Genomic DNA, 26312 nt, shown 5'->3' with positions numbered 1-26312 from the left:
TTGATTTTTAAAATCTCAATTAATGACTTGATTCACAAGAAATCACAAGGTATGATTCTAGAACTTAAAGTTTTGAATCTTTCTTAACAAGTAAGTAACAAACTTGAAATTTTTTGAATCAAAACATTAATTGATTATGTTATTTTCGAAAATTATGATATAGATAAGAAAAAGATTTTTGAAAAATATTTTTTAAAATTTTCGAAAATAACTAAGAATAATGAAAAAGATTTGATTTTTAAAAAAGATTTTGAAAAAGATAAGATTTTTAAATTGAAAATTTGATTTGACTCATAAGAAACAACTAGATTTTAAAAATTTTTGAAAAAGCCAATCCAAATTTTCGAAATTTATGAGAGAAAAAAGGAAAGATATTTTTTTATTTTTGAATTTTTAATGATGAGAGAGAAAAAAACTAAAAAAGCTCAATGCATGGAAATTTTCGATCAAAACAATGAATGCATGCAAGAATACTATGAATGTCAAGATGAACACCAAGAACACTTTGAAGATCAAGATGAACATCAAGAACTTATTTTTGAAAAATTTTTAATGCAAAGAAAACATGCAAGACACCAAACTTAGAAATCTTTAATGCTTAGACACTAAGATTTCAAGAATGCATATGAAAAACACCATACAACACAAAACACTAAAATATGAAGATCAATCAAGAAGGTTTATCAAGAACAACTTGAAGATCTTGATGAATGCAATGCATGAATGCAATTTTCGAAAAATGCAAGATGAGTATGCAATTGACACCAAACTTAAAAATTGACTCAAGACTCAAACAAGAAACACAAAATATTTTTTATTTTTATGATTTTTTTGTATTTTCTTTTAATTTTTTGAAAATCATTTTGAAAAAGAAAAATAAGGATTCCAAAATTTTTAATATGAATTCCAGGAATCTTATGCTCTTTAAACTAAAGCTCCAATCAAAGGGTCAGGCATGGCTTAATAGCCAGCCAAGCTTTAGTATGTACACTACAAGAAAACAGCTCTATTGCCACGCTTTTTGCCACGCTTTTTGAGCTACCGCCATGCTTTTGGTGACCTACTGCCACGCTTTATTTTTTGCCACGCTTTTGTTGATTGCCACGCTTAAAAAACGTGGCCATATGTGTGAGATACGGCCACGCTTTTAAAGCGTGGCAGTTGCAAAATACGGCCACGCTTTAAAAGCGTGACCATAGCTAGAGATACGATCACGCTTTAAAAGTGTGGCCATAGCTAGAGCTACGGCCACGCTTTTAAAGCGTGGCCATAGCTGGAGATACGGCCACGCTTTAAAAGTGTGGCAATAGCCTTATCAAATTTAAAAAAAAAATCTTTTTTTTCTAATTTTTCCTTTATCACTGCACAATATAAATTTAGTCCTTTTTTATTACCAAAACCTATAAATATAATGTAATTTTTATTACAAGACAAATCAAATAGTAATTAGTGACATAATTTATACTATAATTATTTTATACATTAATACTCATACATAATATATCTCGAGTTCAAAATTCTTATTTCTTAACCAGAGTATAATATCAATAATCAAATGGCCAAAGAAAACACTAGAGAACTCTTTTTATATGGATAAAAGAACGGAAGGAATTTAAGAGTTCAAAATTACAAGTCACGTTATATATAATAAATTCTATGCTTGTCCTCTACCAACTAACAACAAAAATGAAATTCTTTAAATAGTACAAAATGTCATCACCCGATTCACGATTAATTTCCACAATTAAATAACCAAAGACTCCAAAAGTAGCCAAGAAGCGGCATCTATATATAATCTGCAAATTAAAAGTTTCATCACTAATAAATTAGAAAGCAATTATGCTAAGTCAAATAAAGATCATGAAAACTAACTTTGTTGATTATATTACCTTCTCAACGCAGGCCTCTAGATCATCTTGCTCTTCTTGTTGTAACTGGTTGTTATTGACATCAACACGTGGCGAGGGTCCCGTGTTGGTGTAAGTGGGAATGAATCTGAGGCGTTTATGAGGAAGACTTTGGTGGCATCGAAAGCCAGAGAGGGTTAGGGTTGTGGTGGTGCCATTAGAGGTGAAATTGAAAGGAAAAGTAGTTAGTGCTGCTCTTTGCAGCAATGTGTGACCCTGCAGTTTCATTTTCAGAGACTAATCAAATCAATCAAAGAACAAGTCTTTGAACTTTGAAGGACTCCTGAAACAAAAAGCAATAAACTACAAAAGGTAGGATTTGAATCACTGGCCACTTGAAAAGAACTAGGAAGCAGCTAAATGAGGTTTGGTAAGAAAGCACTGGCCCTTCCTTGTCAACACCATTAGCAACTGTTCTGTTACCATCGTGCCCAAACTCTTCATAATCTAACCAAAACAAAGTGGAAATAAAATACACACCCCACTGAGAACACAAGAAAATGACATACAGTAGCATATAAGAGACTAATTACTACAATAATATTATTATTGTTATTATTAAAGATTAAAGATACCAACTAAATAATAGGAAGAGAACCAAAAAAAACGAGCCCACAATAATAGGAGATGTGAACATGAAAAAGGGAATAGAAACAAAACAAAGACCTAACAAAACCCCACACTCCAACTTTGAACACCAACAACCATTTATCTTTATACAAGGGACAAAAGAAACATGCATGGTTGCAAAACAAAAACAGGAAAAGTTCCAAGGGGCAATAAATGATAATAAAAGATCATGTTCAAATGCAGAATTTTAATGCTTAAATGGACATAAACAAAACCAACCAACCAACAATATTAAAGAAGTGATGCCTTAGCTAAAGAAAGTAGAAGTGATGCATCTTCAGATTCTTCACCATCCAAATTCTGGGTCCTTAAATCACACAAATTAAATCAAATTAATCCCTAATTATTCATCATATTAAATATATTAATTCCATTCTCTTTTAATTATCTGTCACTCTAAATATATTAATTCCATGATATATCCAATTGCTATAATAATTGATAATAAAATAGAACAGATACAATAATATTCATTAACAACTTTGAAGGCCTGTCTTACTGGTTGCAGGGACAGCAGAAGCAGAAAGAAGATAAGAGAAACCCAGAAAAGAGAAGTAGGAATAAGAGCCTTTGAGAATTTCTGTGCATCATCTTGAATAATTGAATGATGATGGGATTGAAAAGCCACATACACACACACTAACATTAATAAATTGGATGACAAAAAAGAGCACTAATAAGCACTATCATCTGCTTGACGGGTTTCTTCTACCTTTGTTCTTCTAGAGGAAATTAGCCTGGAACCCTTTTTTCTTAGTTTGTAGAAGACTTTTAGTTGAAATGACCCCAAGGGGGGTTTGCATAATCAAAAGAGTGTCTGGATTGGGAGCCCTGCAAGTAATATTAAAACAAAAAGCTGACAGTAAGATTCAAATGAATCTTAAATTCATACTTGAGGAATTCAAAAAAGAGTAAAAATTGTGGCAAAAGCAAACTCCGAAAAGGAAACCGTATAAAGGGACAAAGAAGAAAGTATTGTCTCTTTTGTTGTAATTGAAGATTCTATACCTGTGATAAGCACAATAGGAAACCATTTTTATTGTCTGTTTATCATTTTTCTCCGAAATGTGCAACTGCATTTAAGCAGGAAAATTTAGAGAAAAAAAAAGTCTCTAAATTATCTATAAGAAAATGCAACATGTCAACTAAACATTAGTCATGATGCATAACACTGAAATCCAAATTGTAAGAGGTTAACAACAATTCGCAAATGGAAGCCCGAAATAATAAATAAAAAATAAAAACCAGAGTTGATCCGACCTCCATTCGGTAGCCAGCCCTTGATGCACACATGGCATGGAAATAAGTAGAAGACTTGCAACATTGTGTGCATGAACCATGAATTTGCTTACAAATAACACGAATATGAAATTCAACAAACACAATTTAGATTAACATAGGCATAAAGAAGGAACAAGAGACGTCAAATGAAAACCATTTAGGAAACCTGTAGTCTATATCATTTTACAATTACGTTTTCTAAACAAACTGGGTATTGATATCTCACCTTAACAAAAGAACTTGACGGAATACTAAGAATACCCAAAGCAGGCTCCATCTTCTCATCACTAGCAAAAGCCACTTCAGGCCGAAACCAAGCACAAGTGACATGAACCCATAATGTGTCAATATCTGTTGGCTTTAGAGCACCACCTAAGGAACAATAACACATTAACATAGTGAGGATAAAACAACTTTACTAAAGCTTCAAGATACCATAATATAATTTTATAGCAATACATAAAAGAGAGGAGGGAAAAAAACGGGTTCCAGCCTAATCATGCAAATTAAGAGATATGTCAACTTAGAGTAGGGAAAAAAAAGATAAGAAGCTTAACTATTTCATTTTTAGCCATTCAAAAAACCACCAATAAGAGGAACTAAAAGATCAGGGAGCAAAGAAATGATGCTTGAAATTCAGATAATGCCCATAGGGATTTGATATTCCCTTCTGTTGTTCACTACAAGCTTTATTTTGCATCTATCAGATGCTTCATGTACAACATAAGAACATAGTTAGAAAAACTTACCATCTTCAGTTTCCTGAGTTCACCCGGTCCTTATTATTTTATTTCAGTTCACCCAAATAAACCCAAAAATTGCAGACTAAACACATCACTAGAATAAGGAAGAACTAAAAAAATAGAACATCTCTCTTTTCACATTTGGATAAGAATGAAACATTAAACCAAATAAAACCCAAAAACTGAAAATTTTGAACAATTAAATCAAACCATCAATACCAATAAACAAGAATTAAACAAAATCAAAACCCTAACCGTGAATGCTTGAAGTATCGAAACCCTAACCATCAATACCACGGCGCTGCAAATGCTGAACGTGGCTGACGTCGGCACTGACGGGTGGCGAGGAGGAGGGTTGAGGGATGGAAACAGAGGTGCGACGAGTGAAGGAGAGGGAGATGGCAGCACGACGACTTCAGAGTGGGAGACACAACACGACGGGTGTTGAGCAATGGAGGGACACGGAAGGGGTGCCGACGCAGGGTTATTGGGAGCGAGAGTGACAGCGCCAGCGAAGAACGACCACTACTCCTATGTGAGAAGGATGGAGGAGGAGGAGAAGAGTGCTGTAGCCGGGACTCGTGAAGGAGGAGGAAGAGGTGGAGGAGGAGGAGAAGAACGACCACTGCTCCTTGGTGTTTAGCCGAGTCCACCACCGCTGCTGCTGTCCTACGTGTCTGTGTGAGAAGGATGGAGAAGGAGACTCGAATGAAGAAAATGAGGGAGAGAGCGAGGCGCTGCTGCTGCGCGTGAATTAGGGTTAGGGGGATGGTCGAATGGGTAATAAGAAGCGTGCCAAAAAATAACAAGAAAAAATTAAAATTTTTTTGGAACTTTTTGGCCACGCTTTTGAAGCGTGCCAAAAAAGTTACAAGAAACGGCCACGCTTTTAAAACGTCACCATAACAAAATTTTTTGCCACGCTTTAAAAGCGTGCCTATTTCCCTCTATGGCTACGCTTTTTAAGCGTGGCAAAAAAAAAAGCGTGGCCAAATCTCGAATCAATTGCTACACTCATAAAAGCGTGGTTGTAGACCTTTTTCGCCACGCTTTTTAAGCATAGCAAGAAAAAAGTGGCCAAATCTCTAATCTATCGCCACCCTCTTAAAAGCGTGGCCATTGACCACTTTTGGCCACGCTTTTAAAGCGTGGCAAAAAAAAAGTGTGGCCATAGGCCTTTTTTCTTGTAGTGGTAACTCAGACATGACACGCCTGACATACCCTATTCAAAAGAATTAGATATGGCTTTACAGCCAGCTAGGCTTCAACATGCTTCATGAAACACTAGAATTCATTCTTAAAAATTCTGAAGAAAAATATATTTTTGAAAACATTTTTATTTTAAAAATTTTTTGAAAATTTTTTGAAAACTTTTTGAAAAGAAAACGAAAAGAAAGTTACCCAATCTGAGCAACAAGATGAACCGTTAGTTGTCCAAACTCGAACAATCCCCGGCAACGGCGCCAAAAACTTGGTATGCGAAATTGTTACTCAGGTTGTGAATTATTGTTCGAAATTGATTCCCCGGCAACGGCGCCAAAAACTTGATGCACGAAATTGTGATCTCTGGTAATGGCTCCAAAGGATTGGTGCTCTAATCTCAATTCATAATTTGTCACAACTTCGATACAACTAACCAGCAAGTGCACTGGGTCGTCCAAGTAATAAACCTTACGTGAGTAAGGGTCGATCCCATGGAGATTGTTGGTATGAAGCAAGCTAGGGTCACCTTGTAAATCTCAGTCAGGCGGATATAAAATAGTTATGGAGTTTTCGAAATTAATACTAAAATAAGGATAGAAATACTTATGTAAATCATTGGTGAGAATTTCAGATAAGCGTATGGAGATGCATTCATTCCTCTGAACCTCTGCTTTCCTGCTGTCTTCATCCAATCAGTCTTACTCCTTTTCTATGGCTGGCTTTGTGTAAGGATGTCACCGGTGCCAATGGCTACTTTCAATCCTCTCGGGAAAATGGTCCAAATGCTCTGTCACAGCACGGCTAATCGTCTGGAAGCATCACCCTTGTCGTTGGTTGCATCATATTCCTCTCTGTGAAAATGGTCCGATGCGTTGTCACTGCATGGCTAATCATCTTGGAGGTTGTCGATCATACTGGAATAGAATTTACTATCCTTTTGCGTCTGTCACTACGCCCAGCACTTGCGAGTTTGGAGTTCGTCACAGTCATTCATTCCCAGAGTCCTACTCGAAATACCACGGACAAGGTTTAGACTTTCCGGACTCTCATGAATGCCGCCATCAATCTAGCTTATACCACGAAGATTCTGATTAAGAGATCTAAGAGATACTCATTCAATCTAATGTAGAACGGAAGTGGTTGTCAGGCACGCGTTCATAGGGAATGATGATGATTGTCACGTTCATCACATTCAGGTTGAAGTGCGAATGAATATCTTAGAAGCGAAATAAGATGAATTGAATAGAAAACAGTAGTACTTTGCATTAATCTTTGAGGAACAGCAGAGCTCCACACCTTAATCTATGGAGTGCAGAAACTCTACCGTTGAAAATACATAAGTAATGAAGGTCCAGGCATGGCCGAATGGCCAGCCCCCAAACGTGATCAATAGATCAAAAGATAATCCAAAGATGTCTAATACAATAGTAAAAGGTCCTATTTATAATAAACTAGCTACTAGGGTTTATAGAAGTAAGTAATTGATGCATAAATCCACTTCTGGGGACCACTTGGTGTGTGCTTGGGCTGAGCTTGAAGTCTACACGTGGAGAGGTCATTCTTGGAGTTGAACGCCAGCTTTTGTGCCAGTTTGGGCATTGAACTCCACTTTGCAACTTGTTTCTGGCGTTGGACGCCAGAATTGGGCAGAGAGCTGGCGTTGAACGCCAGTTTGCGTTGTCTAAACTTGGGCAAAGTATGGACTATTATATATTGCTGGAAATTCCTGAATGTCTACTTTCCAATGCAATTGGAAGCGCACCATTTTGAGTTCTGTTGCTCCAGAAAATCCATTTTGAGTGCAGGGAGGTCAGAATCCAACAGCATCAGCAGTCCTTCTTCAACCTGTGAATCTGATTTTTGCTCAAGTCCCTCAATTTCAGCCAGAAAATACCTGAAATCACAGAAAAAACACACAAAACTCATAGTAAAGTCCAGAAATGTGAATTTAACATAAAAACTAATGAAAACATCCCTAAAAGTAACTAGATTCTACTAAAAACATACTGAAAACAATGCCAAAAAGCGTATAAATTATCCGTTCATCACATCTGCAGTCCTTTTTCAGCCTCTGAATCAGATTTTTGCTCAGGTTCCTCAATTTCAGCCAGAAAATACCTGAAATCACAGAAAAATACACAAACTCATAGTAAAGTCCAGAAAAGTGAATTTTAAATAAAAACTAATAAAAATATAATAAAAACTAACTAAAATATACTAAAAACAGTGCTAAAAAGCGTATAAATTATCCGCTCATCACAACACCAAACTTAAATTTTTGCTTGTCCCCAAGCAACTGAAAATCAAATAGGATAAAAAGAAGAGAATATACAATGAATTCCAAAAACATCTATGAAGATCAGTATTAATTAGATGAGCGGGGCTTTTAGCTTTTTGCCTCTGAACAGTTTTGGCATCTCACTTTATCCTTTGAAGTTCAGAATGATTGGCTTCTATAGGAACTCAGAATCCTGATAGTGTTATTGATTCTCCTAGTTAAGTATGTTGATTCTTGAACACAGCTACTTTATGAGTCTTGGCCGTGACCCTAAGCATTTTGCTTTTACAATGTTACCACCAGATACATAAATGCCACAGACACATAACTGGGTGAACCTTTTCAGATTGTGACTCAGCTTTGCTAGAGTCCCCAATTAGAGGTGTCCAGAGCTCTTAAGCACACTCTTTTTTTGCTTTGGACCACGACTTTAACCACTCAGTCTCAAGTTTTCACTTGACACCTTCACGCCACAAGCACATGGTTAGGGACAGCTTGGTTTAGCCGCTTAGGCCAGGATTTTATTCCTGAGGGCCCTCCTATCCACTGATGCTCAAAGCCTTGGATCCTTTTTATTAAGCTTGCCTTTTGGTTTAAAGGGCTATTGGCTTCTTCTGCTTGCTTTTTCTTTCTTTTTCTTCTTTTTTTTTCTATTCACTGCTTTTTCTTGCTTCAAGAATCAATTTTTTTTTATTTTTCAGATTATCAATAACACTTCTCCTTTTCTATCGTTCTTTCAAGAGCCAACAATTTTAACATTCATAAACAATAATTTCAAACATATGCACTGTTCAAGCATTTATTTAGAAAACAAGAGTATTGCCACCACATCAAAGTAATTAAACTATTTTAAAATTTGAAATTCATGCACTTCTTTTTCTTTTTCAATTAAAAACACTTTTTATTTAAGAAAGGTGATGGATTCATAGGACATTCATAGCTTTAAGACATAAACTTTAAATTTTATTAATCATGGAATGACAATAAGACTCAAAAATAAATATAAGAGAAAAATAATAATAATAGAAGACAGAAAAGTAAAAAAAAAACAGAAAAATAAATGACTCTTAAAATAGACTCTTAATAATAAAGGTTATCACAGAGTTAGGACTCAACAACCTTGATCTTGAGAAGTGGATGCTCCCTCAATCTGTGGGGTGCTTGGTCCTTCAAGGGAGAGCTTCTGGCACTTCAGCTCCTGTAGCTCACGCCCCTGCTTTTCTTGTTCCTTCAGCAGTTTGCAGAGCATGCAGTTTTGATTCTGCTGTTCTTCCTTAAGTTGTTCCATAGCTTCTTGTAGCTTGGTAACAGATGCTTCTAGGCGGGTCCAGTAGTCAATTTTAGGAATTTCTGGGAGGAACTCCTGCGCTCTCCTTTTTATGGAGTTGTCTTGCACTTGTCCTTCCATTGACTTCTTGGTGATTGGGTGTTCGATTGGGATGAATTTATCTACTCCCATCCTCACCCCAGCATCTTTACATAGTAGAGAAATTAAGCTTGGGTAGGCCAGTTTGGCTTCAGTGGAGTTCTTGTTTGCAATTGTGTAAATCTCACAAGAAATCAGATGATGAATCTCCACTTCTTTTCCAAGCATAATACAATGAATCATCACTGCTCTTTTGATAGTGACCTCAGAGCAGTTGCTAGGAGGCAATATAGAATGCCCAATGAAGTCCAACCAGCCTCTTGCAACTAGTTTGAGATCTCCCCTCTTGAGTTGGTTTGGGACACCTTTTGAATTGGTTATCCACTTAGTTCTAGGGAGGCATATGTCCTCTAGAACTTGATCCAACCCCTTATCTACTCTCACCATTCTCCTATTAAAGGATTCTGGATCATCTTGTAGTTGAGGCAGTTTGAAGACCTCTCTTATTTTGTCCAGATGGAAGTAAATAAGCCTCCCTCTGACCATGGTTCGGTAGGTATGAAAGGCGGTTTCAGTTATTCTCTGCTTATCTGTTAGCCACAGATTTGAGTAGAATTCCTGAACCATGTTTCTTTCAACCTTTGTTTCAGGATTAGCTAGAATTTTCCATCCTCTGTTTCGAATTTGCTCTTGGATCTCCGGATATTCATCTTCTTTCAGATTGAATTTAACTTCCGGGATCACTGACCTCAGACCCATTATTTTGTGGTAATGGTCTGCATGTTCTTTAGTTAGGAACCTCTCTTGATTCCAAAGACTCTTTGGAGTATTCTCTTTCTTGCCTCTTGATTTGGTTTGCTTTCCCTTAGGTGCCATGATCTTGATGAGTCTTAGCTCAGTGATCACGGAAAAACACACCAAACTTAGAGGTTTGCTTGCCCTCAAGCAAAAGAAAGGAAAGGGGAGAGAGAGGAGAAGAGGCAAATTCGAATGGTGGAGAGGAGGGGATGGCCGAACGTGTATTTATAAGAGGAGGGAGGGTTTCAAAAATTTTGAAAGAGATATGCCATAGAGATATGATTGGTGGAAGAAAATAAAATCATGATATGAAAAAGATAAGATTTTCAATTGAAATAGATATAAAGAGGTTAAATCTGATAATTTGGTTATGCATCTAAGAAATAAGAGATGATATGATGGGTTTGAAAAGATTTGAAAACAAATTGAAAAGATACTTAAGTTTTTGAAGAAGATTTAGGAAGGATTTGAAAGAAAATTGAAAAAGAGATTTAGAGAATTGTTGAATTTTTGAAAATTGAAGGTGAATAATGAAAGTTTGAAACATGTTTATGCAGAAAATTATGAGTTAAAACATGAAAATTTGAAAAAAAATTTGAATTCGGAAACAAAATCTCCTCCCCCTGCCTTTCTGGCGTTAAACGCCCTGAATGGTATCCATTCTGGCGTTTAACGCCCAATTGTTGACCATTATGGGCGTTTAACGCCCAGCCAGGTACCCTAGCTGGCGTTAAATGCCAGAAACCCCTTTAACACTGGGCGTTTTGCTGAACGCCCAGGATGCTGCAATTATGGTGTTAAACGCCCAGAATGGTGCCAATTCTGGCGTTTAACGCCCAAAATGGTACCTTTACTGGCGTTTAACGCCCAAAATGCCCTTTACTGGCATTTTCTTGTCAGCAAGCTCCTTTTCTCTGCTTTTTGAACTGAATCATTCTGTAACGCTGTGAATTCCTTCAATTTTGATGATTAACCTTTGAAGAAAGTGTATATAAACTTTCTACAAGCATTGTTTAAAACAAATAACTTGCTAATGGCTGGGTTGCCTCCCAACAAGTGCTTCTTTATTGTCTTTAGCTGGACCTTTACTGAGCTTCATTCAAGCCTCAGTTTTGAGCATTCTTGCTCAAAATTGCTTTCAAGATAATATTTGATTCTTTCTCCATTAACAATGAACTTTTTGTCAGAATCAATATCTTGAAGCTCAACATATCCATATGGTGACACTCTTGTAATCACATATGGTCCCCTCCACCGGGATTTTAATTTTCCGGGGAATAATCTGAGCCTAGAGTTGAACAGCAGAACCTTTTGTCCTGGCTCAAAGACTCTGGATGACAATTTCTTGTCATGCCACTTTTTTGCTTTTTCCTTATAAATTTTTGCATTTTCAAAAGCATTGAGTCTGAACTCCTCTAGCTCATTTAGCTGGAGCAATCTTTTCTCACCAGCTAACTTAGCATCCAGGTTTAGGAATCTGGTTGCCCAGTAGGCTTTATGTTCCAGTTTCACGGGCAGATGACAGGCCTTGCCATACACAAGCTGGTATGGAGAGGTTCCTATAGGAGTCTTGAATGCTGTTCTGTATGCCCACAGAGCATCATCCAAGCTCTTTGCCCAATCCTTTCTACGGGCAATTACAGCCTGTTCCAGGATTCTTTTTAGCTCTCTATTAGAGACTTCAGCCTGCCCATTTATCTGTGGATGATATGGAGTTGCTACTTTGTGGCTAATTCCATATTGGACCATGGCAGAGTAAAGCTGTTTATTGCAGAAATGGGTGCCCCCATCACTGATTAGTACTCTAGGAACATCAAATCTGCTAAAAATATGTTTCTGGAGGAACTTCAGCACAGTCTTGGTAGCATTAGTGGGTGTGGCAATTGCCTCCACCCATTTAGATACGTAGTCTACTGCCACCAGAATGTAAGTATTTGAGTATGATGGTGGGAAAGGACCCATGAAGTCAATACCCCATACATCAAACAACTCAATCTCTAAGATCCCTTGTTGAGGCATGGCGTAACCATGAGGTAAGTTGCAAGCTCTTTGGCAACTGTCACAGTTACGCACAAACTCTCGGGCATCTCTATAGAGAGTAGGCCAGTAGAAACCACATTGGAAGACTTTAGTGGCTGTGCGCTCACTTCTGAAATGTCCTCCATATTGTGATCCATGGCAATGCCACAAGATCTTCTGTGTCATCTCTCTAGGGACGCATCTGCGGATCATTCTGTCTGCACATCTCTTAAAGAGATATGGTTCATCCCACAAGTAGTACTTTACATCAGAAATTAGTTTTTTCTTTTGCACCATGTTGTACTCCTGGGGTATGAACCTCACAGCTTTATAATTTGCAATGTCTGCAAACCATGGTGCTTCCTGAATGGCAAAGAGTTGCTCATCTGGAAAGGTCTCAGAGATTTCAGTAGAAGAGAGGAACGCCCCAGCTACTGGTTCTATCCGGGACAGGTGATCAGCTACCTGGTTCTCTGTCCCTTTTTTGTCTCTTATTTCTATATCAAACTCTTGCAGAAGCAACACCCATCTTATGAGCCTGGGTTTTGAATCCTTCTTTGTGAGTAAATATTTAAGAGCAGCATGGTCAGTGTACACAATCACTTTTGATCCTACTAAATAGGATCTAAACTTGTCAATGGCATAAACCACTACTAGCAGCTCTTTTTCTGTGGTTGTGTAATTCTTCTGTGCGTCATTTAGAACACGAATGGCATAGTAAATAACGTGCAGAAGCTTGTTATACCTTTGTCCCAACACTGCACCAATGGCATGGTCACTAGCTTCACACATTAATTCGAATGGTAATGTCCAGTCAGGTGCAGAGATGACTGGTGCTGTGACTAGCTTGGCTTTCAGGGTTTCAAACGCCTGTAGACACTCTGTGTCAAACACAAATGGTGTGTCAGCAGCTAGCAGGTTGCTTAGAGGTTTTGCAATTTTTGAAAAATCCTTTATGAACCTCCTATAGAATCCTGCATGCCCCAGAAAGCTTCTGATTGCCTTAACATTGGCAGGTGGTGGTAATTTTTCAATCACCTCTACCTTGGCTTGATCCACCTCTATTCCCTTGCTTGAAATTTTGTGCCCAAGGACAATTCTTTCAGTCACCATAAAGTGACATTTTTCCCAGTTTAAGACCAGGTTAGTAGTCTCTTGGCACCTTTTCAGGACAAGTGCTAGATGATCAAGACAGGAGCCGAATGAGTCTCCAAATACTGAGAAGTCATCCATGAAGACTTCCAGGAACTTCTCTACCATATCAAAGAAGATAGAGAGCATGCACCTCTAAAAGGTTGCAGGTGCATTGCACAGACCAAAAGGCATTCTTCTGTAAGCAAATACTCCAGATGGACATGTGAATGCTGTTTTCTCTTGGTCTTGAGGATCCACTGCAATTTGGTTGTAGCCTGAATAGCCATCCAAAAAGTAGTAGTATTCATGGCCTGCTAGTCTCTCTAGCATCTGGTCTATGAATGGTAAAGGAAAATAATCCTTTCTGGTGGCTGTATTGAGCCTTCTGTAGTCAATACACATACGCCACCCTGTAACTGTTCTTGTGGGAACCAGTTCATTCTTTTCATTATGAACTACTGTCATGCCTCCCTTCTTGGGAACAACTTGGACAGGGCTCACCCTGGAGCTATCAGAAATAGGATAAATAATCCCAGCCTCTAGTAACTTAGTGACCTCTTTCTGCACCACCTCCTTCATGGCTGGATTTAGCCGCCTCTGTGGTTAAACCACTGGCTTAGCATCATCCTCCAATAGGATCTTGTGCATGCATCTTGCTAGGCTAATGCCCTTAAGATCACTTATGGACCACCCAAGAGTTGTCTTGTGTGTCCTTAGCACTTGAATTAGTGCTTTCTCTTCTTGTGGATTTAAAGCAGAGCTTATAATCACTGGAAAAGTGTCAGCCTCTCCCAGAAATGCATATTTCAGGGATGGTGGTAGTGGTTTGAGCTCGGGTTTAGGAGGTTTCTCCTCTTCCTGAGGGATTTTTAGAGGTTCTTTTATTTCCTCGTGTTCCTCCAGATCAGGCTAAACATCTTTAAAGATGTCTTCTAGCTCTGATTCAAGACTCTCAGTCATATTGATCTCTTCCACCAAAGAGTCAATAATATCAGTGTTCATGCAGTCATTTGATGTGTCTGGATGCTGCATAGTTTTGACAGCATTTTACTTGAACTCATCCTCATTGACTCTCAGGGTCATTTCCCTTTTTTGTACATCAATAAGAGTTCGTCCAGTTGCTAGGAAAGGTCTTCCTAGAATGAGAGTTGCACTCTTGTGTTCTTCCATTTCCAGCACTACAAAGTCATTGGGAAAGGCAAATGGCCCAACCTTGACAATCATGTCCTCAATTATGCCTGATGGATATTTAATGAAGCCATCAGCAAGTTGAAGACATATCCGGGTTAGTTTGACTTCTTCAGTCAACCCAAGCTTTCTAATAGTAGATGCAGATATTAGGTTGATACTTGCTCCAAGGTCACATAGAGCTGTCTTAGTACAAGCACCCTCTAATGTGCATGGTATCATAAAGCTTCCTGGATCTTGATGCTTTTCTGGTAAGCTTTTCAGAATGACTGCACTGCATTCTTCAGTGAGAAACACTTTTTCAGTTTCTCTCCTATCCTTCTTATGACTTAAGATCTCTTTCATGAACTTAGCATAAGAGGGTATTTGCTCAAGTGCCTCTGCAAACGGGATCTTTATCTCAAGAGTCCTGAGATAATCTGCAAAGTGGGCAAATTGTTTATCCTGTTCCGCTTGGCAGAGTTTCTAAGGATAAGGCATCTTGGCTTTATATTCTTCAACCTTAGTTGCTGCAGGTTTATTCCCTACAGAAGTGGTTGGAGAAGCCTTCTTAGAGGGGTTACTATCAGCACTTGCAGGTGTCTGATCCCTCATTGGCGTTTGAACGCCAGGATTTGGTGCAGGATGGGCATTTAACGCCAGCTTCCCACCCTTTTCTGGCGTTTGAACGCCAGAACTGGGCAAGGAATGGGCGTTTAACGCCAACTTTTCTCCCTTTTCTGGCGTTTGAACGCCAGAATTATTCCTCTCTGGGCTCTTACTGTCCTCAGAGGGATTTTGGGCAGTGGTTTGATCATCCTCTGTCATTTGTTCCTTTCTTGACTTTTTGCTACTTTGAACTGAATTATTCAATGTCTTCCCGCTCCTTAGTTGAACAGCTTGGCATTCTTCTGTTATCTGTTTAGATAGCTGCTGTCTTGTCTGATTTAATTGTGCTTTTATATTCTTGTTAGCATTTTTAGTGTCTTGGAGCATCTCCTTGAATTCTGCTAATTGTTTTGTCATTAGAAGTAATTGCTGATTTAGTTCAACAATTTGTTCTTGAGGATTATGATCAGTAGTTGCTACCATAGCTTCTTTTTCTTTGGAGGGCTCATTGCTTGAGTATAGATGTTGATTTCTAGAAACTGTATCTATGAGTTCTTGAGCCTCTTCAATTGTCTTTTTCATGTGTATAGATCCACCAACTGAGTGGTCTAGAGACATTTGAGCTCTTTCTGTAAGCCCATAGTAGAAGATGTCTAACTGTACCCACTCTGAAAATATTTCAGAGGGACATTTCCTTAGCATCCCTCTATACCTCTCCCAAGCATTATAAAGGGATTCATGATCCTCTTGTTTAAAGCCTTGGATGTCCAGCCTTAGCTGTGTCATCCTTTTTGGAGGGTAAAATTGATCAGGAATTTGTCTGATAACTGTCTCCATGTTTTTATGCTTGCTGTGGGTTGGTTATTTAACCACCTCTTAGCTTGATCTTTTACATCAAATGGAAATAGTAATAATCTGTAGACATCCTAATCCACTTCTTTATCACGTACTGTGTCAGTAATTTATAAGAACTGTGCCAGAAACTCAGTAGGTTCTTCCTGTGGAAGACCAGAATACTGGCAATTTTGCTGCACCATGATAATGAGCTGAGGATTTAGCTCAAAACTGCTTGCTTTGATGGGAGATATACAGATGCTACTCCCATATGCAGCTGTAATGGGGTTGGCATATGACCCCAGAGTCCTTCTGGACTGTTCACTTCCACTTATGTCCATGATGGAGAAAAGGGAATTGATATGAAATTTTTTTTTAATTAAAAGTAACCGAAAAAAATAAAACAAAATAAATGGAAGATAAAATAAAATTTTCAAAAATTAGAAGAAAATAAAAGCAAATTGAAAACTAAGTTAATTAATTGATTAAAAAGATTTTGGAAATTAGCAATAAAAAAGATATGATTGAAAATTATTTTGAAAAAGATATGATTGAGAAGATATGATTGAAGAAATTAAAAAGATTTGATTTTTTTGAAAAAGATTTGAAAAGATCAATTTTTGAAATTAGAATTTTGACTTGATTAAAAAGAAAAGATATGATTTTGAAAATCTTTGACTACTTTAATGCTAAATTTCAAATTATGAGTAAAATAAGGAAAAGATTTTTTTTATTTCTAAATTTTAATGAGGAAAGAGAAAAACAACAAAACGACACTAAACTTAGAAACTTTAGATCAAAACAAAGAGAACAAACAAGAAAACTTTGAATGTCAAGATGAACACCAAGAACAAATTTTTGAAAAATTTTTAAGTAAATAAAAGAACAAAACACACCAAACTTAAAATTTTTAGAAAATCTAACACAAATTTTCGAAAAATTAAGGGAAAACACAAAGAAAACACCAAACTTAGAATTTTTAAAGATCAAGAAATAACTAAGAGTATGCAAATTCGAAAAATTAAAAGAAAGTAAAAGCATGCAATTGACACCAAACTTAAAATATGAAACTAAACTCAAATTAAAGACTCTAAACCAACAAAAATAAAATATTCCTAATCTAAGCAACAAGATAAATCGTCAGTTGTCCAAACTCGAACAATCCCCAGCAACGGTGCCAAAAACTTGGTGCACGAAATCACAATCACACTTTTGCAATTTCGCACAACTAACCAGCAAGTGCACTGGATCGTCCAAGTAATACCTTACGTGAGTAAGGGTTGATCCCACGGAGATTGTCGGCTTGAAGCAAGCTATGGTTATCTTGTAACTCTTAGTCAGGATATCAATAATTCTAAGATTTAATTGTAAAAAGTAAAAGAATATGAAATAAATACTTGTTTTGCAGTAATGGAGAACATGTTGAGGTTTTGGAGATGCTCCATTCCCTGAATCTCTGCTTTCCTACTATCTTCTTCTTCACACACGCAAGGCTCCTTCCATGGCAAGCTTTATGTTGGGCATCACCGTTGTCAATGGCTACTTCCCGTTCTCTCAGTGAAAATGTTCCAAATGCGCTGTCACCGCACGGCTAATCATCTGTCGGTTCTCGATCATGTTGGAATAGGATCCATTGATCCTTTTGCGTCTGTCACACGCCCAACAATCGCGAGTTTGAAGCTCGTCACAGTCATCCCTTTCCAGATCCTACTCGAAATACCACAAACAAGGTTTAGACTTTCCGGATCTCAAGAATGACCGCCAATAATTCTAGCCTATACCACGAAGGTTTCAATCTTAGATTAGAAACCCAAGAGATACACATTCAAGCTTGATTGCATGTAGAACGGAAGTGGTTGTCAGGCACACGTTCATAGGTGAGAATGATGATGAGTGTCATGGATCATCACATTCATCAGGTTAAAGTGCGAATGAATATCTTAGAATAGAAGCAAGCATGATAGAATGAAAAACAGTAGTAACTGCATTAATTCATCGAAACACAGCAGAGCTCCTCACCCCCAACAATGGGGTTCAGAGACTCATGCCGTAGAAGATACAATATAAAATGTGTAAAATGTCATGAGGTACAAGATGAATTACTAAAAGTAGTTTTTATATTAAACTAGTGACCTAGGGTTATAGAAAATGAGTAAGCTAGGGTGTTTAGTGTAAAAAATCCACTTCTGGGGCCCACTTGGTGTGTGCTTGGGCTGAGAATTGAAGCTTTCATGTGTAGAGACTTTTCTTGGAGTCAAATGCCAGCTTTTGTGCTAGTTTGGGCGTTTAACTCCAGGTTTTATGCCAGTTCTGGCGTTAAACGCCAGAATTCTTAAGCTGACATGGAACGCCAGTTTGGGCCATCAAATCTTGGGCAAAGTATGGACTATTATATATCACTGAAAGGCCCAGGATGTCTACTTTCCAACGCAATTGAGAGCGCGCCAATTGGGCTTTTGTAGCTCCAGGAAATCCACTTTGAGTGCCGGGAGGTCAGAATCCAACAGCATCTGCAGTCCTTTTTCAGCCTCTGAATCAGATTTTTTTGCTTAGGTCCCTCAATTTCAGCCAGAAAATACTTGAAATCACAGAAAAATACACAAACTCATAGTAAAGTCCAGAAAAGTGAATTTTAAATAAAAACTAATAAAAATATAATAAAAACTAACTAAAATATACTAAAAACATACTAAAAACAGTGCCAAAAAGCGTATAAATTATCTGCTCATCATTTTGCTCGGGGACGAGCAAACATTTTAAGTTTGGTGTGGTAAAAGCATTGCTTTTTGTTTTTCCATAACCATTAATGGCACCTAAGGCCAGAGAATCCTCAAGAAAGAGGAAACGGAAGGCAATTGCTTCCACCTCTGAGTCATGGGAGATGGAGAGATTCATCTCAAAGGTCCACCAAGACAACTTCTATGAAGTTGTGGCCAAGAAGAAAGTGATCCCTGAGGTTCCTTTCAAGCTCAAAAAGAATGAGTATCCAGAGATCCGACATGAGATCCGAAGAAGAGGTTGGGAAGTTCTCACCAACCCCATTCAACAAGTTGGGATCTTAATGGTTCAAGAGTTCTATGCAAACGCATGGATCACTAGGAACCATGATCAAAGTGTGAACCCGAATCCAAAGCATTGGCTTACCATGGTTCGGGGAAAATACTTAGATTTCAGTCCGGAAAATGTAAGGCTGGCGTTCAACTTGCCAATGATGGAAGAAAATGCACACCCCTACACTAGAAGGGTCAACTTTGATCAAAGGTTGGACCAAGTCCTCATGGACATAGGTGTGGAAGGAGCTCAATGGAAAGTTGACTCAAGAGGCAAGCTGGTTCAATTGAGAAGACTGGGCCTTAAGCCTGTGGCTAGAGGATGGTTGGAGTTTATTCAACGTTCAATCATTCCTACTAGCAACCGGTCTGAAGTTACTATAGACCGGGCCATCATGATCCATAGTATCATGATTGGAGAGGAAGTGGAAGTTCATGAGATTATACCTCAAGAACTCTACAAGGTGGCTGACAAATCCTCCACTTTGGCAAGGTTAGCCTTTCCTCACCTCATTCGTCACCTCTGCAATTCGGCTGGAATTGACATAGAGGGAGACATCCTCATTGAAGAGGACAAGCCCATCACTAAGAAGAGGATGGACCAAACAAGAGATCATGGACCTCAACAAGAGCATGAAGAAATCCCTCACCATGAAATCCCTGAGATGCCTTAGGGGATGCACTTCCCTCCACAAAACTATTGGGAGTAAATCAACACTTTCTTAGTAGAATTAAGTTCCAACATGGGACAACTAAGGGTGGAGCACCAAGAGCACTCCATCATCCTCCATGAGATTAGAGAAGATCAAAGAGCCATGAGGGAGGAGCAACAAAGGCAAGGAAGAGACATAGAGGAGCTCAAGAGAACCATTGGTTCTTCAAGAAGAGGAAGACGTCACCCTCACTAAGGTGGACCCATTCCTGAATCTCCTTGTTCTTATTTTCCTGTTTTTCATTTACTATGCTTTATGTTTATGTTTGTGTCTTGTTACATGATCATTAGTATTTAAGTGTCCATGCCTTAAAGTTATGAATGTCCTATGAATCCATCACATCTCTTAAATGAAAAATGTTCTAAAAACAAAAGAACAAGAAGTACAGGGTTTCGAATTCATCCTTGAAACTAGTTTAATTATTTTGATGTGGTGACAATATGATGCACGAATTGTGAATCACACTTTTCACAACTTGTACCACTAACCAGCAAGTGCACTGGGTCGTCCAAGTAATACCTTACGTGAGTAAGGGTCGAATCCCACGGAGATTGTTGGTTTGAAGCAATCTATGGTTATTTTGCAATTCTTAGTCAGGAAGCCAATTATATTTATCAGTTGAATTGCGAATGAACAAGAGAGCATGGGTTAAAGGTTACTTGTTATGCAGTAATGGAGAATATGTTGGAGTTTTGGAGATGCTTTGTCTTCTGAACCTCTGCTTTCCTTTGTCCTCTGATTCACGCACGCACGTCCTTCTATGGCAAGCTGTGTGTTGGGGCGTCACCGTTGTTAATGGTTACATCCCCTCCTCCTGTGAAAATGATCCAAATGCTCTGTCACAGCACGGCTAATCATCTGAGGTTCCCGATCGTGCTGGAATAGGATTCACCCTCCTTTTGCGTCTGTCACTACGCTCAGCACTCGCGAGTTTGAAGCTCGTCACAGTCATTCAATCCCTGAATCCTACTCGGAATACCACAGACAAGGTTTAGACTTTCCGGATTCTCATGAATGCCGCCATCAATCTAGCTTATACCACGGAGATTCTGATTAAGGAATCTAAGAGATATTCATTCAATCTGATGTAGAACGGAGGTGATTGTCAGACACACGTTCATGGATTGAGGAAGGTGATGAGTGTCACTGATCATCACCTTCTCCATAGTTAGTCGCGAATGGATATCTTAGATAGGAACACGCATGTTTGAATGGAAAACATAAATACTTGCATTAATTCATTGAGACACAGCAGAGCTCCTCACCCCCAACAATGGATTTTAGAGACTCATGCCATCAAAGAGTACAAAGTTTAGATCTAAAATGTCATGAGATACAAAATAAGTCTCTAAAAGTTGTTTAAATACTAAACTAGTAGCCTAGGTTTACAAAAAGTGAGTAGACTATGACAGATGGTGCAGAGATCCACTTCTGGGGCCCACTTGGTGTGTGCTGGGGCTGAGATTTAAACATTTCACGTGCATAAGGCTGTTTTGAGCGTTCAACGCCAGGTTTGGATCCATTTCTGGCGTTGAACTCCAACTTTTAATCCTTTTCTGGCGCCGGACGCCAGAATTGGGCAGAGAATTGGCGTTGAACGCCAGTTTACGTCATCTATCCTTGATCAAAGTATGGACTATTATATATTTCTGCAAAGCCCTGGATGTCTACTTTCCAACGCAATTGGAAGCGCGCCATTTCGAGTTCTGTAGCTCCAAAAAATCCACTTTGAGTGCAGGGAGGTCAGAATCCAATAGCATCAGCAGTCCTTTTTCAGCCTGAATTAGATTTTTGCTCAGCTCCCTCAATTTCAGCCAGAAAAATACCTGAAATTATAGAAAAACACACAACTCATAGTAAAGTCTAGAAATATAAATTTTTCCTAAAAACTAATGAAAATAAACCAAAAACTAACTAAAACATACTAAAAACTATATGAAATTAACCCCAAAAAGCGTATAAAATATCCGCTCATCACAACACCAAACTTAAACTGTTGCTTGTCCTCAAGCAACTAGACAAATAAAATAGAAGACTAATAGGTTGAGAAGCAATAATATCTCAGAGTTTTTGAGTGAAGCTCAGATTCTAATCAGATGAGCGGGACTAGTAGCTTTTTGCTTCCGAACAGTTTTGGCATCTCACTTTATCCATTGAAGCTCAGAGTGATTGGCATCTATAAGAACTTAGAATTCAGATAGTGTTATTGATTCTCCTATTTTAGTATGATGATTCTTGAACACAGCTATTTCATGAGTCTTGGTCGTGGCCCTAAGCACTTTGTTTTCCAGTATTACCACCGGATACATAAATGCCACAGACACATAATTGGGTGAACCCTTTGGATTGTGACTCAGATTTTCTAAAGTCCCCAATTAGAGGTGTCTAGAGTTCTTAAGCACACTCTTCTTTCTGCTTTGGACCTTGACTTTAACTGCTCAGTCTCAAGTTTTCACTTGACACCTTCACGCCACAAGCACATGGTTAGGGACAGCTTGATTTAGCCGCTTAGGCCAGGATTTTATTCCCTTAGGCCCTCCTATCCACTGATGCTCAAAGCCTTGGGATCCTTTTTATTACCCTTGCCTTTTGATTTTAAGGGCTATTGGCTTTTTCTGCTTTCCTTTTTTTTTTGCTGCTTTTTCTTGCTTCAAGAATCATTTTTATGATTTTTCAGATTATCAATAATATGTCTCGTGTTCACCATTCTTTCAAGAGCCAACATATTTAACAGTCTGAAACAACAAATTCAAAAGACATATGCATTGTTCAAGCATTCATTCAGAAGACAGAAAGTATTGCCACCACATGTAACTAATTAGAATTTCTCTTATTAAAACTCGAAATTTTATTGCCTCTTATTCAAAAGATCTACTATTTTATTCATGTTTACTGATGATGATAAAAATAGACTATGACTTAATTGGAGATAAAATCAAAATAGATTCTAATTACTACTATATGACTCCTAAGGTGAACTTCTCTAATGACACTATCACAGAGTTAAAGCAGAAATTGGAATTTAACAACCTTTGTTCTGGAAAATGGGTGTTCCTCTGATCCGTGGGGTGCTTGATTCTTCAAGAGATAACTTCTGGCGCTTCAATTCCCTTAAGTCACGCCCTTGCTCCTCTTGTTCTTTAAACATATAGGTCAGCATTTGACTGTGTTCCTTCTGTTCTTTTATTATTTGCTCCATATCTTCCCGTATCTTGGTGATAGACGTCTCAAGATACTCACAGTATTCAGATTGAGGGATTTCTGGGAGAAATTCCTGTGTTTTCTTCTTGGTGGGATCATCCTGTGCTTGTTGTTTTTCCATTGATGCTTTGGTGATTGGTTTCTCAACTGAGATATACTCAGTTATTCCCATCCTTACCCCAGCGTCCTTGCAGAGCAGAGAAATCACGTTTGGATAAGCCAACCTGGCTTCTTTAGAATTTTTGTTAGCAATTTTGTAGAGTTCAGCTGAGATCAGCTGATGAACTTCCACTTCTTTTCCCATCATGATGCAATGGATCATCACTGCTCTTTTAACTGTGACTTCAGAACGGTTGCTAGTAGGCAACAGAGAATGCCCAATGAAGTCCAGCCATCCTCTGGCGACTGGTTTGAGATCTTCTCTCTTGAGTTGATTTGGGACACCCTTTGTGTTGGTGGTCCACCTGGCTCCAGGGTTACATATGTCCTCTAGAATCTTATCCAGGCCCTTGTCTGTTCTCATCATTCTCCTGTTGAAGGAGTCTGGATCATCTTTCAGCTGAGGTAGCTTTAAGATCTCTCTGATCTTGTCAGGGGTGGTATGAACAATCTTTCCTCTGACCATGGTTTTTGCAGATAGTTCCAGATAGTTTTTGCATGTCAGTTCCGAAAGCAGTTCCAGATAGTTTTTGCATGTCAGTCTGCCACATATTAGCATAGAACTCCTGGATCATATTCCTTCCCACTTTCGTTTCAGGATTAGCTAGGACTTCCCAGTTCCTGATTCGAATTTGCTCCTGGATCTCCGGATATTCATCTTCTTTCAGATCGAATCTAACTTCTGGGATCACTGATCTCAGACCCATTATTTTATTATAATGGTCTGAATGTTCTTTAGATAAGAACTTCCCTTGATTCCAAAGTGGTTTTGGAACGCTCTCTTTCTTGCCTCTTGGAGTGGGTTGTTTTCCTGTAGGAGCCATGATCTTAGTGATCGCGGATAAACACACCAAACTTAGAGGTTTGCTTGTCCTCAAGCAAAAGAAAAGAAAGGAGAGGGAAAGAAGGAGAGCTAGGTGCAATTGTTGATGGGAGGGGAGGGAGGCCGAACTCAAATTTAAAGGGAGGGAGGGTGGGTTTTCGAAAAAAAGAGATAAAGATATGATAAAAAGATTGATTTGGAAAAGATAAGATAGAAGATATGATAAGAGAGGATATAGTTTAAAATTGAAAAGATATGAAAGATTTTTGAAAAAGATAAATCTAGATTTTGAAAAAGATAATGTGGAGATTTGAAAAAGATATTAGTTGGAAAAAAATTAGATTTGTTTTGAAAATAGGATTTGAAAAGAGTTGGATTGAATTTGCAAAGAGGCTTGGTGCTTATGGATTAAGATACATTTGATATTTTTAAAGTAGGGTTTTTAGAAATTAAGGATTTTAGAAATCAGGGTTCTTAACATGTTTATGCAAGAAATCATGAATTGAAGTATGAAAATCAAGATTAGAATGAAAAAATATGAAGAAAAATGAGTTTGCCTCCTCCCTGCCATCCTGGCGTTTGAACGCCCAAACACTGCCTGTTTTGGGCGTTCAACGCCCAAATGCTGTTCTCCTGGGCGTTCAACGCCCAGTTGTTGCCCTTTTCTGGCGTTGAACGCCAGATTGCTATCCTTACTGGCGTTCAGCGCCCACTGGCTGCCCCTTTTGGGCGCTGAACGCCCAGAATGGGCTCTTACTGGCGTTTTCTTGCCAGTGAGCTCTTTTTCTCTGTTTTGTGTGCATATTCCTTCTGTAACCCTGTGAACTTATGCAATTGATTCTTTACCTTGTTATCAATGAACTCTATATAAACAAATAAAAATAAAAATAGAAATGGGGCAAAATGCTTAGAGGATTGATGCCCCATGGCTGGGTTGCCTCCCAGCAAGTGCTTCTTTATTGTCTTTAGCTGGACCTTGCTGAGCTTTTAGTCTAGCTTCAGCCTTGAGCACTCTTGCTCAATGTTGCCTTCAAGATAATGCTTGATTCTCTGTCCATTGACAATGAACCTCTTATCAGAATCAATATCTTGAAGCTCCACATAACCATATGGTGATACACTTGTAATCACGTATGGTCCCCTCCACCGGGATTTCAATTTCCCAGGGAATAGCCTGAGTCTAGAGTTGAACAGCAGAACCTTCTGTCCTGGCTCAAAGATTCTAGATGACAGCTTTCTGTCATGCCACTTTTTTTATTTCTCTTTATAAAGCTTGGCATTTTCGAAAGCTGTGAATATGAATTCCTCTAGCTCATTTAGCTGGAGCAATCTTTTTTCTCCTGCTAATTTGGCATCAAAGTTTAGGAATCTGGTTGCCCAGTAGGCTTTATGTTCCAGTTCCACGGGCAGGTGACATGCCTTACCATACGCAAGTTGGTATGCAGAGGTCCCTATAGGGGTCTTGAATGCTGTTCTGTAAGCCCACAGAGCATCATCCAAGCTCCGTGCCCAATCCTTTCTACGGGTACTTACTGTCTGTTCTAGGATTCTCTTTAATTCTCTGTTAGAGACTTCAACTTGCCCATTAGTTTGTGGATGATATGGAGTAGCCACCTTATGGCGAATTCCATACCGAACCATGGCAGAGTAAAGTTGTTTATTACAGAAGTGAGTGCCCCCATCACTGATGAGTACTCTAGGGACACCAAACCTGCTAAAGATATGTTTCTGGAGGAACTTCAGCACTGTTTTAGTATTATTAGTGGGTTGGCAATGGCCTCAACCCATTTTGATACATAGTCAACTGCCACCAGAATATACGTGTTTGAGTATGATGGTGGGAAAGGTCCCATGAAGTCAATTCCCCATACGTCAAACAACTCAATTTCCAAGATTCCTTGTTGAGGCATGGCGTAACCATGAGGCAGATTACCAGCTCTTTGGCAACTGTCACAGTTACGTACAAACTCTCGGGAATCTTTATAGAGTGTGGGCCAATAGAAGCCACATTGGAGGACCTTGGTGGCTGTTCGCTCACCTCCGAAATGGCCTCTATATTGAGATCTATGGCAATGCCACAGGATCCTCTGTGCTTCTTCTCTAGGCACACACCTACGGATTATTCCGTCTGCACATCTCTTAAAGAGATAAGGTTCATCCCACAAGTAGTACTTTGCATCAGTAATTAATTTCTTCTTTTGTATCCTGTTGTACTCCTTGGGTATGAACCTTGCAGCTTTATAGTTTGCAATATCGGCAAACCATGGTGTTTCCTGAATGGCAAATAAATGCTCATCCGGAAAGGTCTCAGAGATCTCAAGAGAGGGGGGCGTCCCTTCTACTGGATCTATCCGGGACAGATGATCAGCCACTTGGTTTTCTGTCCCTTTTCTGTCT

At 38.7% G+C, this 26312-nt stretch overlaps 1 protein-coding gene across 1 annotated transcript; it reads right to left on the bottom strand.

Moving 5' to 3' along the window:
- Positions 1-1667: 1667 nt before the first annotated feature.
- Positions 1668-2351, bottom strand: LOC110271389 (uncharacterized). Its single transcript, XM_088501419.1, has 3 exons — positions 2265-2351; positions 1890-2144; positions 1668-1796 (listed from the first exon to the last, which is right to left on the bottom strand). Exons 1-3 carry the CDS (start codon positions 2349-2351, stop codon positions 1668-1670), a joined length of 471 nt encoding a protein of 156 aa, XP_088357545.1.
- Between the last annotated feature and the right edge of the window lie 23961 nt (positions 2352-26312).

This window comes from Arachis ipaensis, chromosome B1, assembly GCF_059453495.1.
Source record: "Arachis ipaensis isolate K30076 ecotype BB chromosome B1, ASM5945349v1, whole genome shotgun sequence".
In the NCBI taxonomy this organism is placed as follows: Eukaryota; Viridiplantae; Streptophyta; class Magnoliopsida; order Fabales; family Fabaceae; genus Arachis; species Arachis ipaensis.
The sequence above is the reverse complement of the archived record's forward strand: the minus strand, read 5'-3'. Positions and strand labels throughout refer to the sequence as shown.

What these genes read in the sequence shown, in the direction of transcription:
- LOC110271389 (XM_088501419.1), bottom strand. Translation starts at nt 2,351, where the DNA reads ATGAAGAGTTTGGGCACGATGGTAACAGAACAGTTGCTAATGGTGTTG. An exon ending in TTCTTACCAAACCTCATTTA is followed by an intron (nt 2,145 to 2,264) that starts GCTGCTTCCTAG and finishes TGATTTGATTAG; the next exon opens with TCTCTGAAAATGAAACTGCA. An exon ending in TAGAGGCCTGCGTTGAGAAG is followed by an intron (nt 1,797 to 1,889) that starts GTAATATAATCA and finishes TTTAATTTGCAG; the next exon opens with ATTATATATAGATGCCGCTT.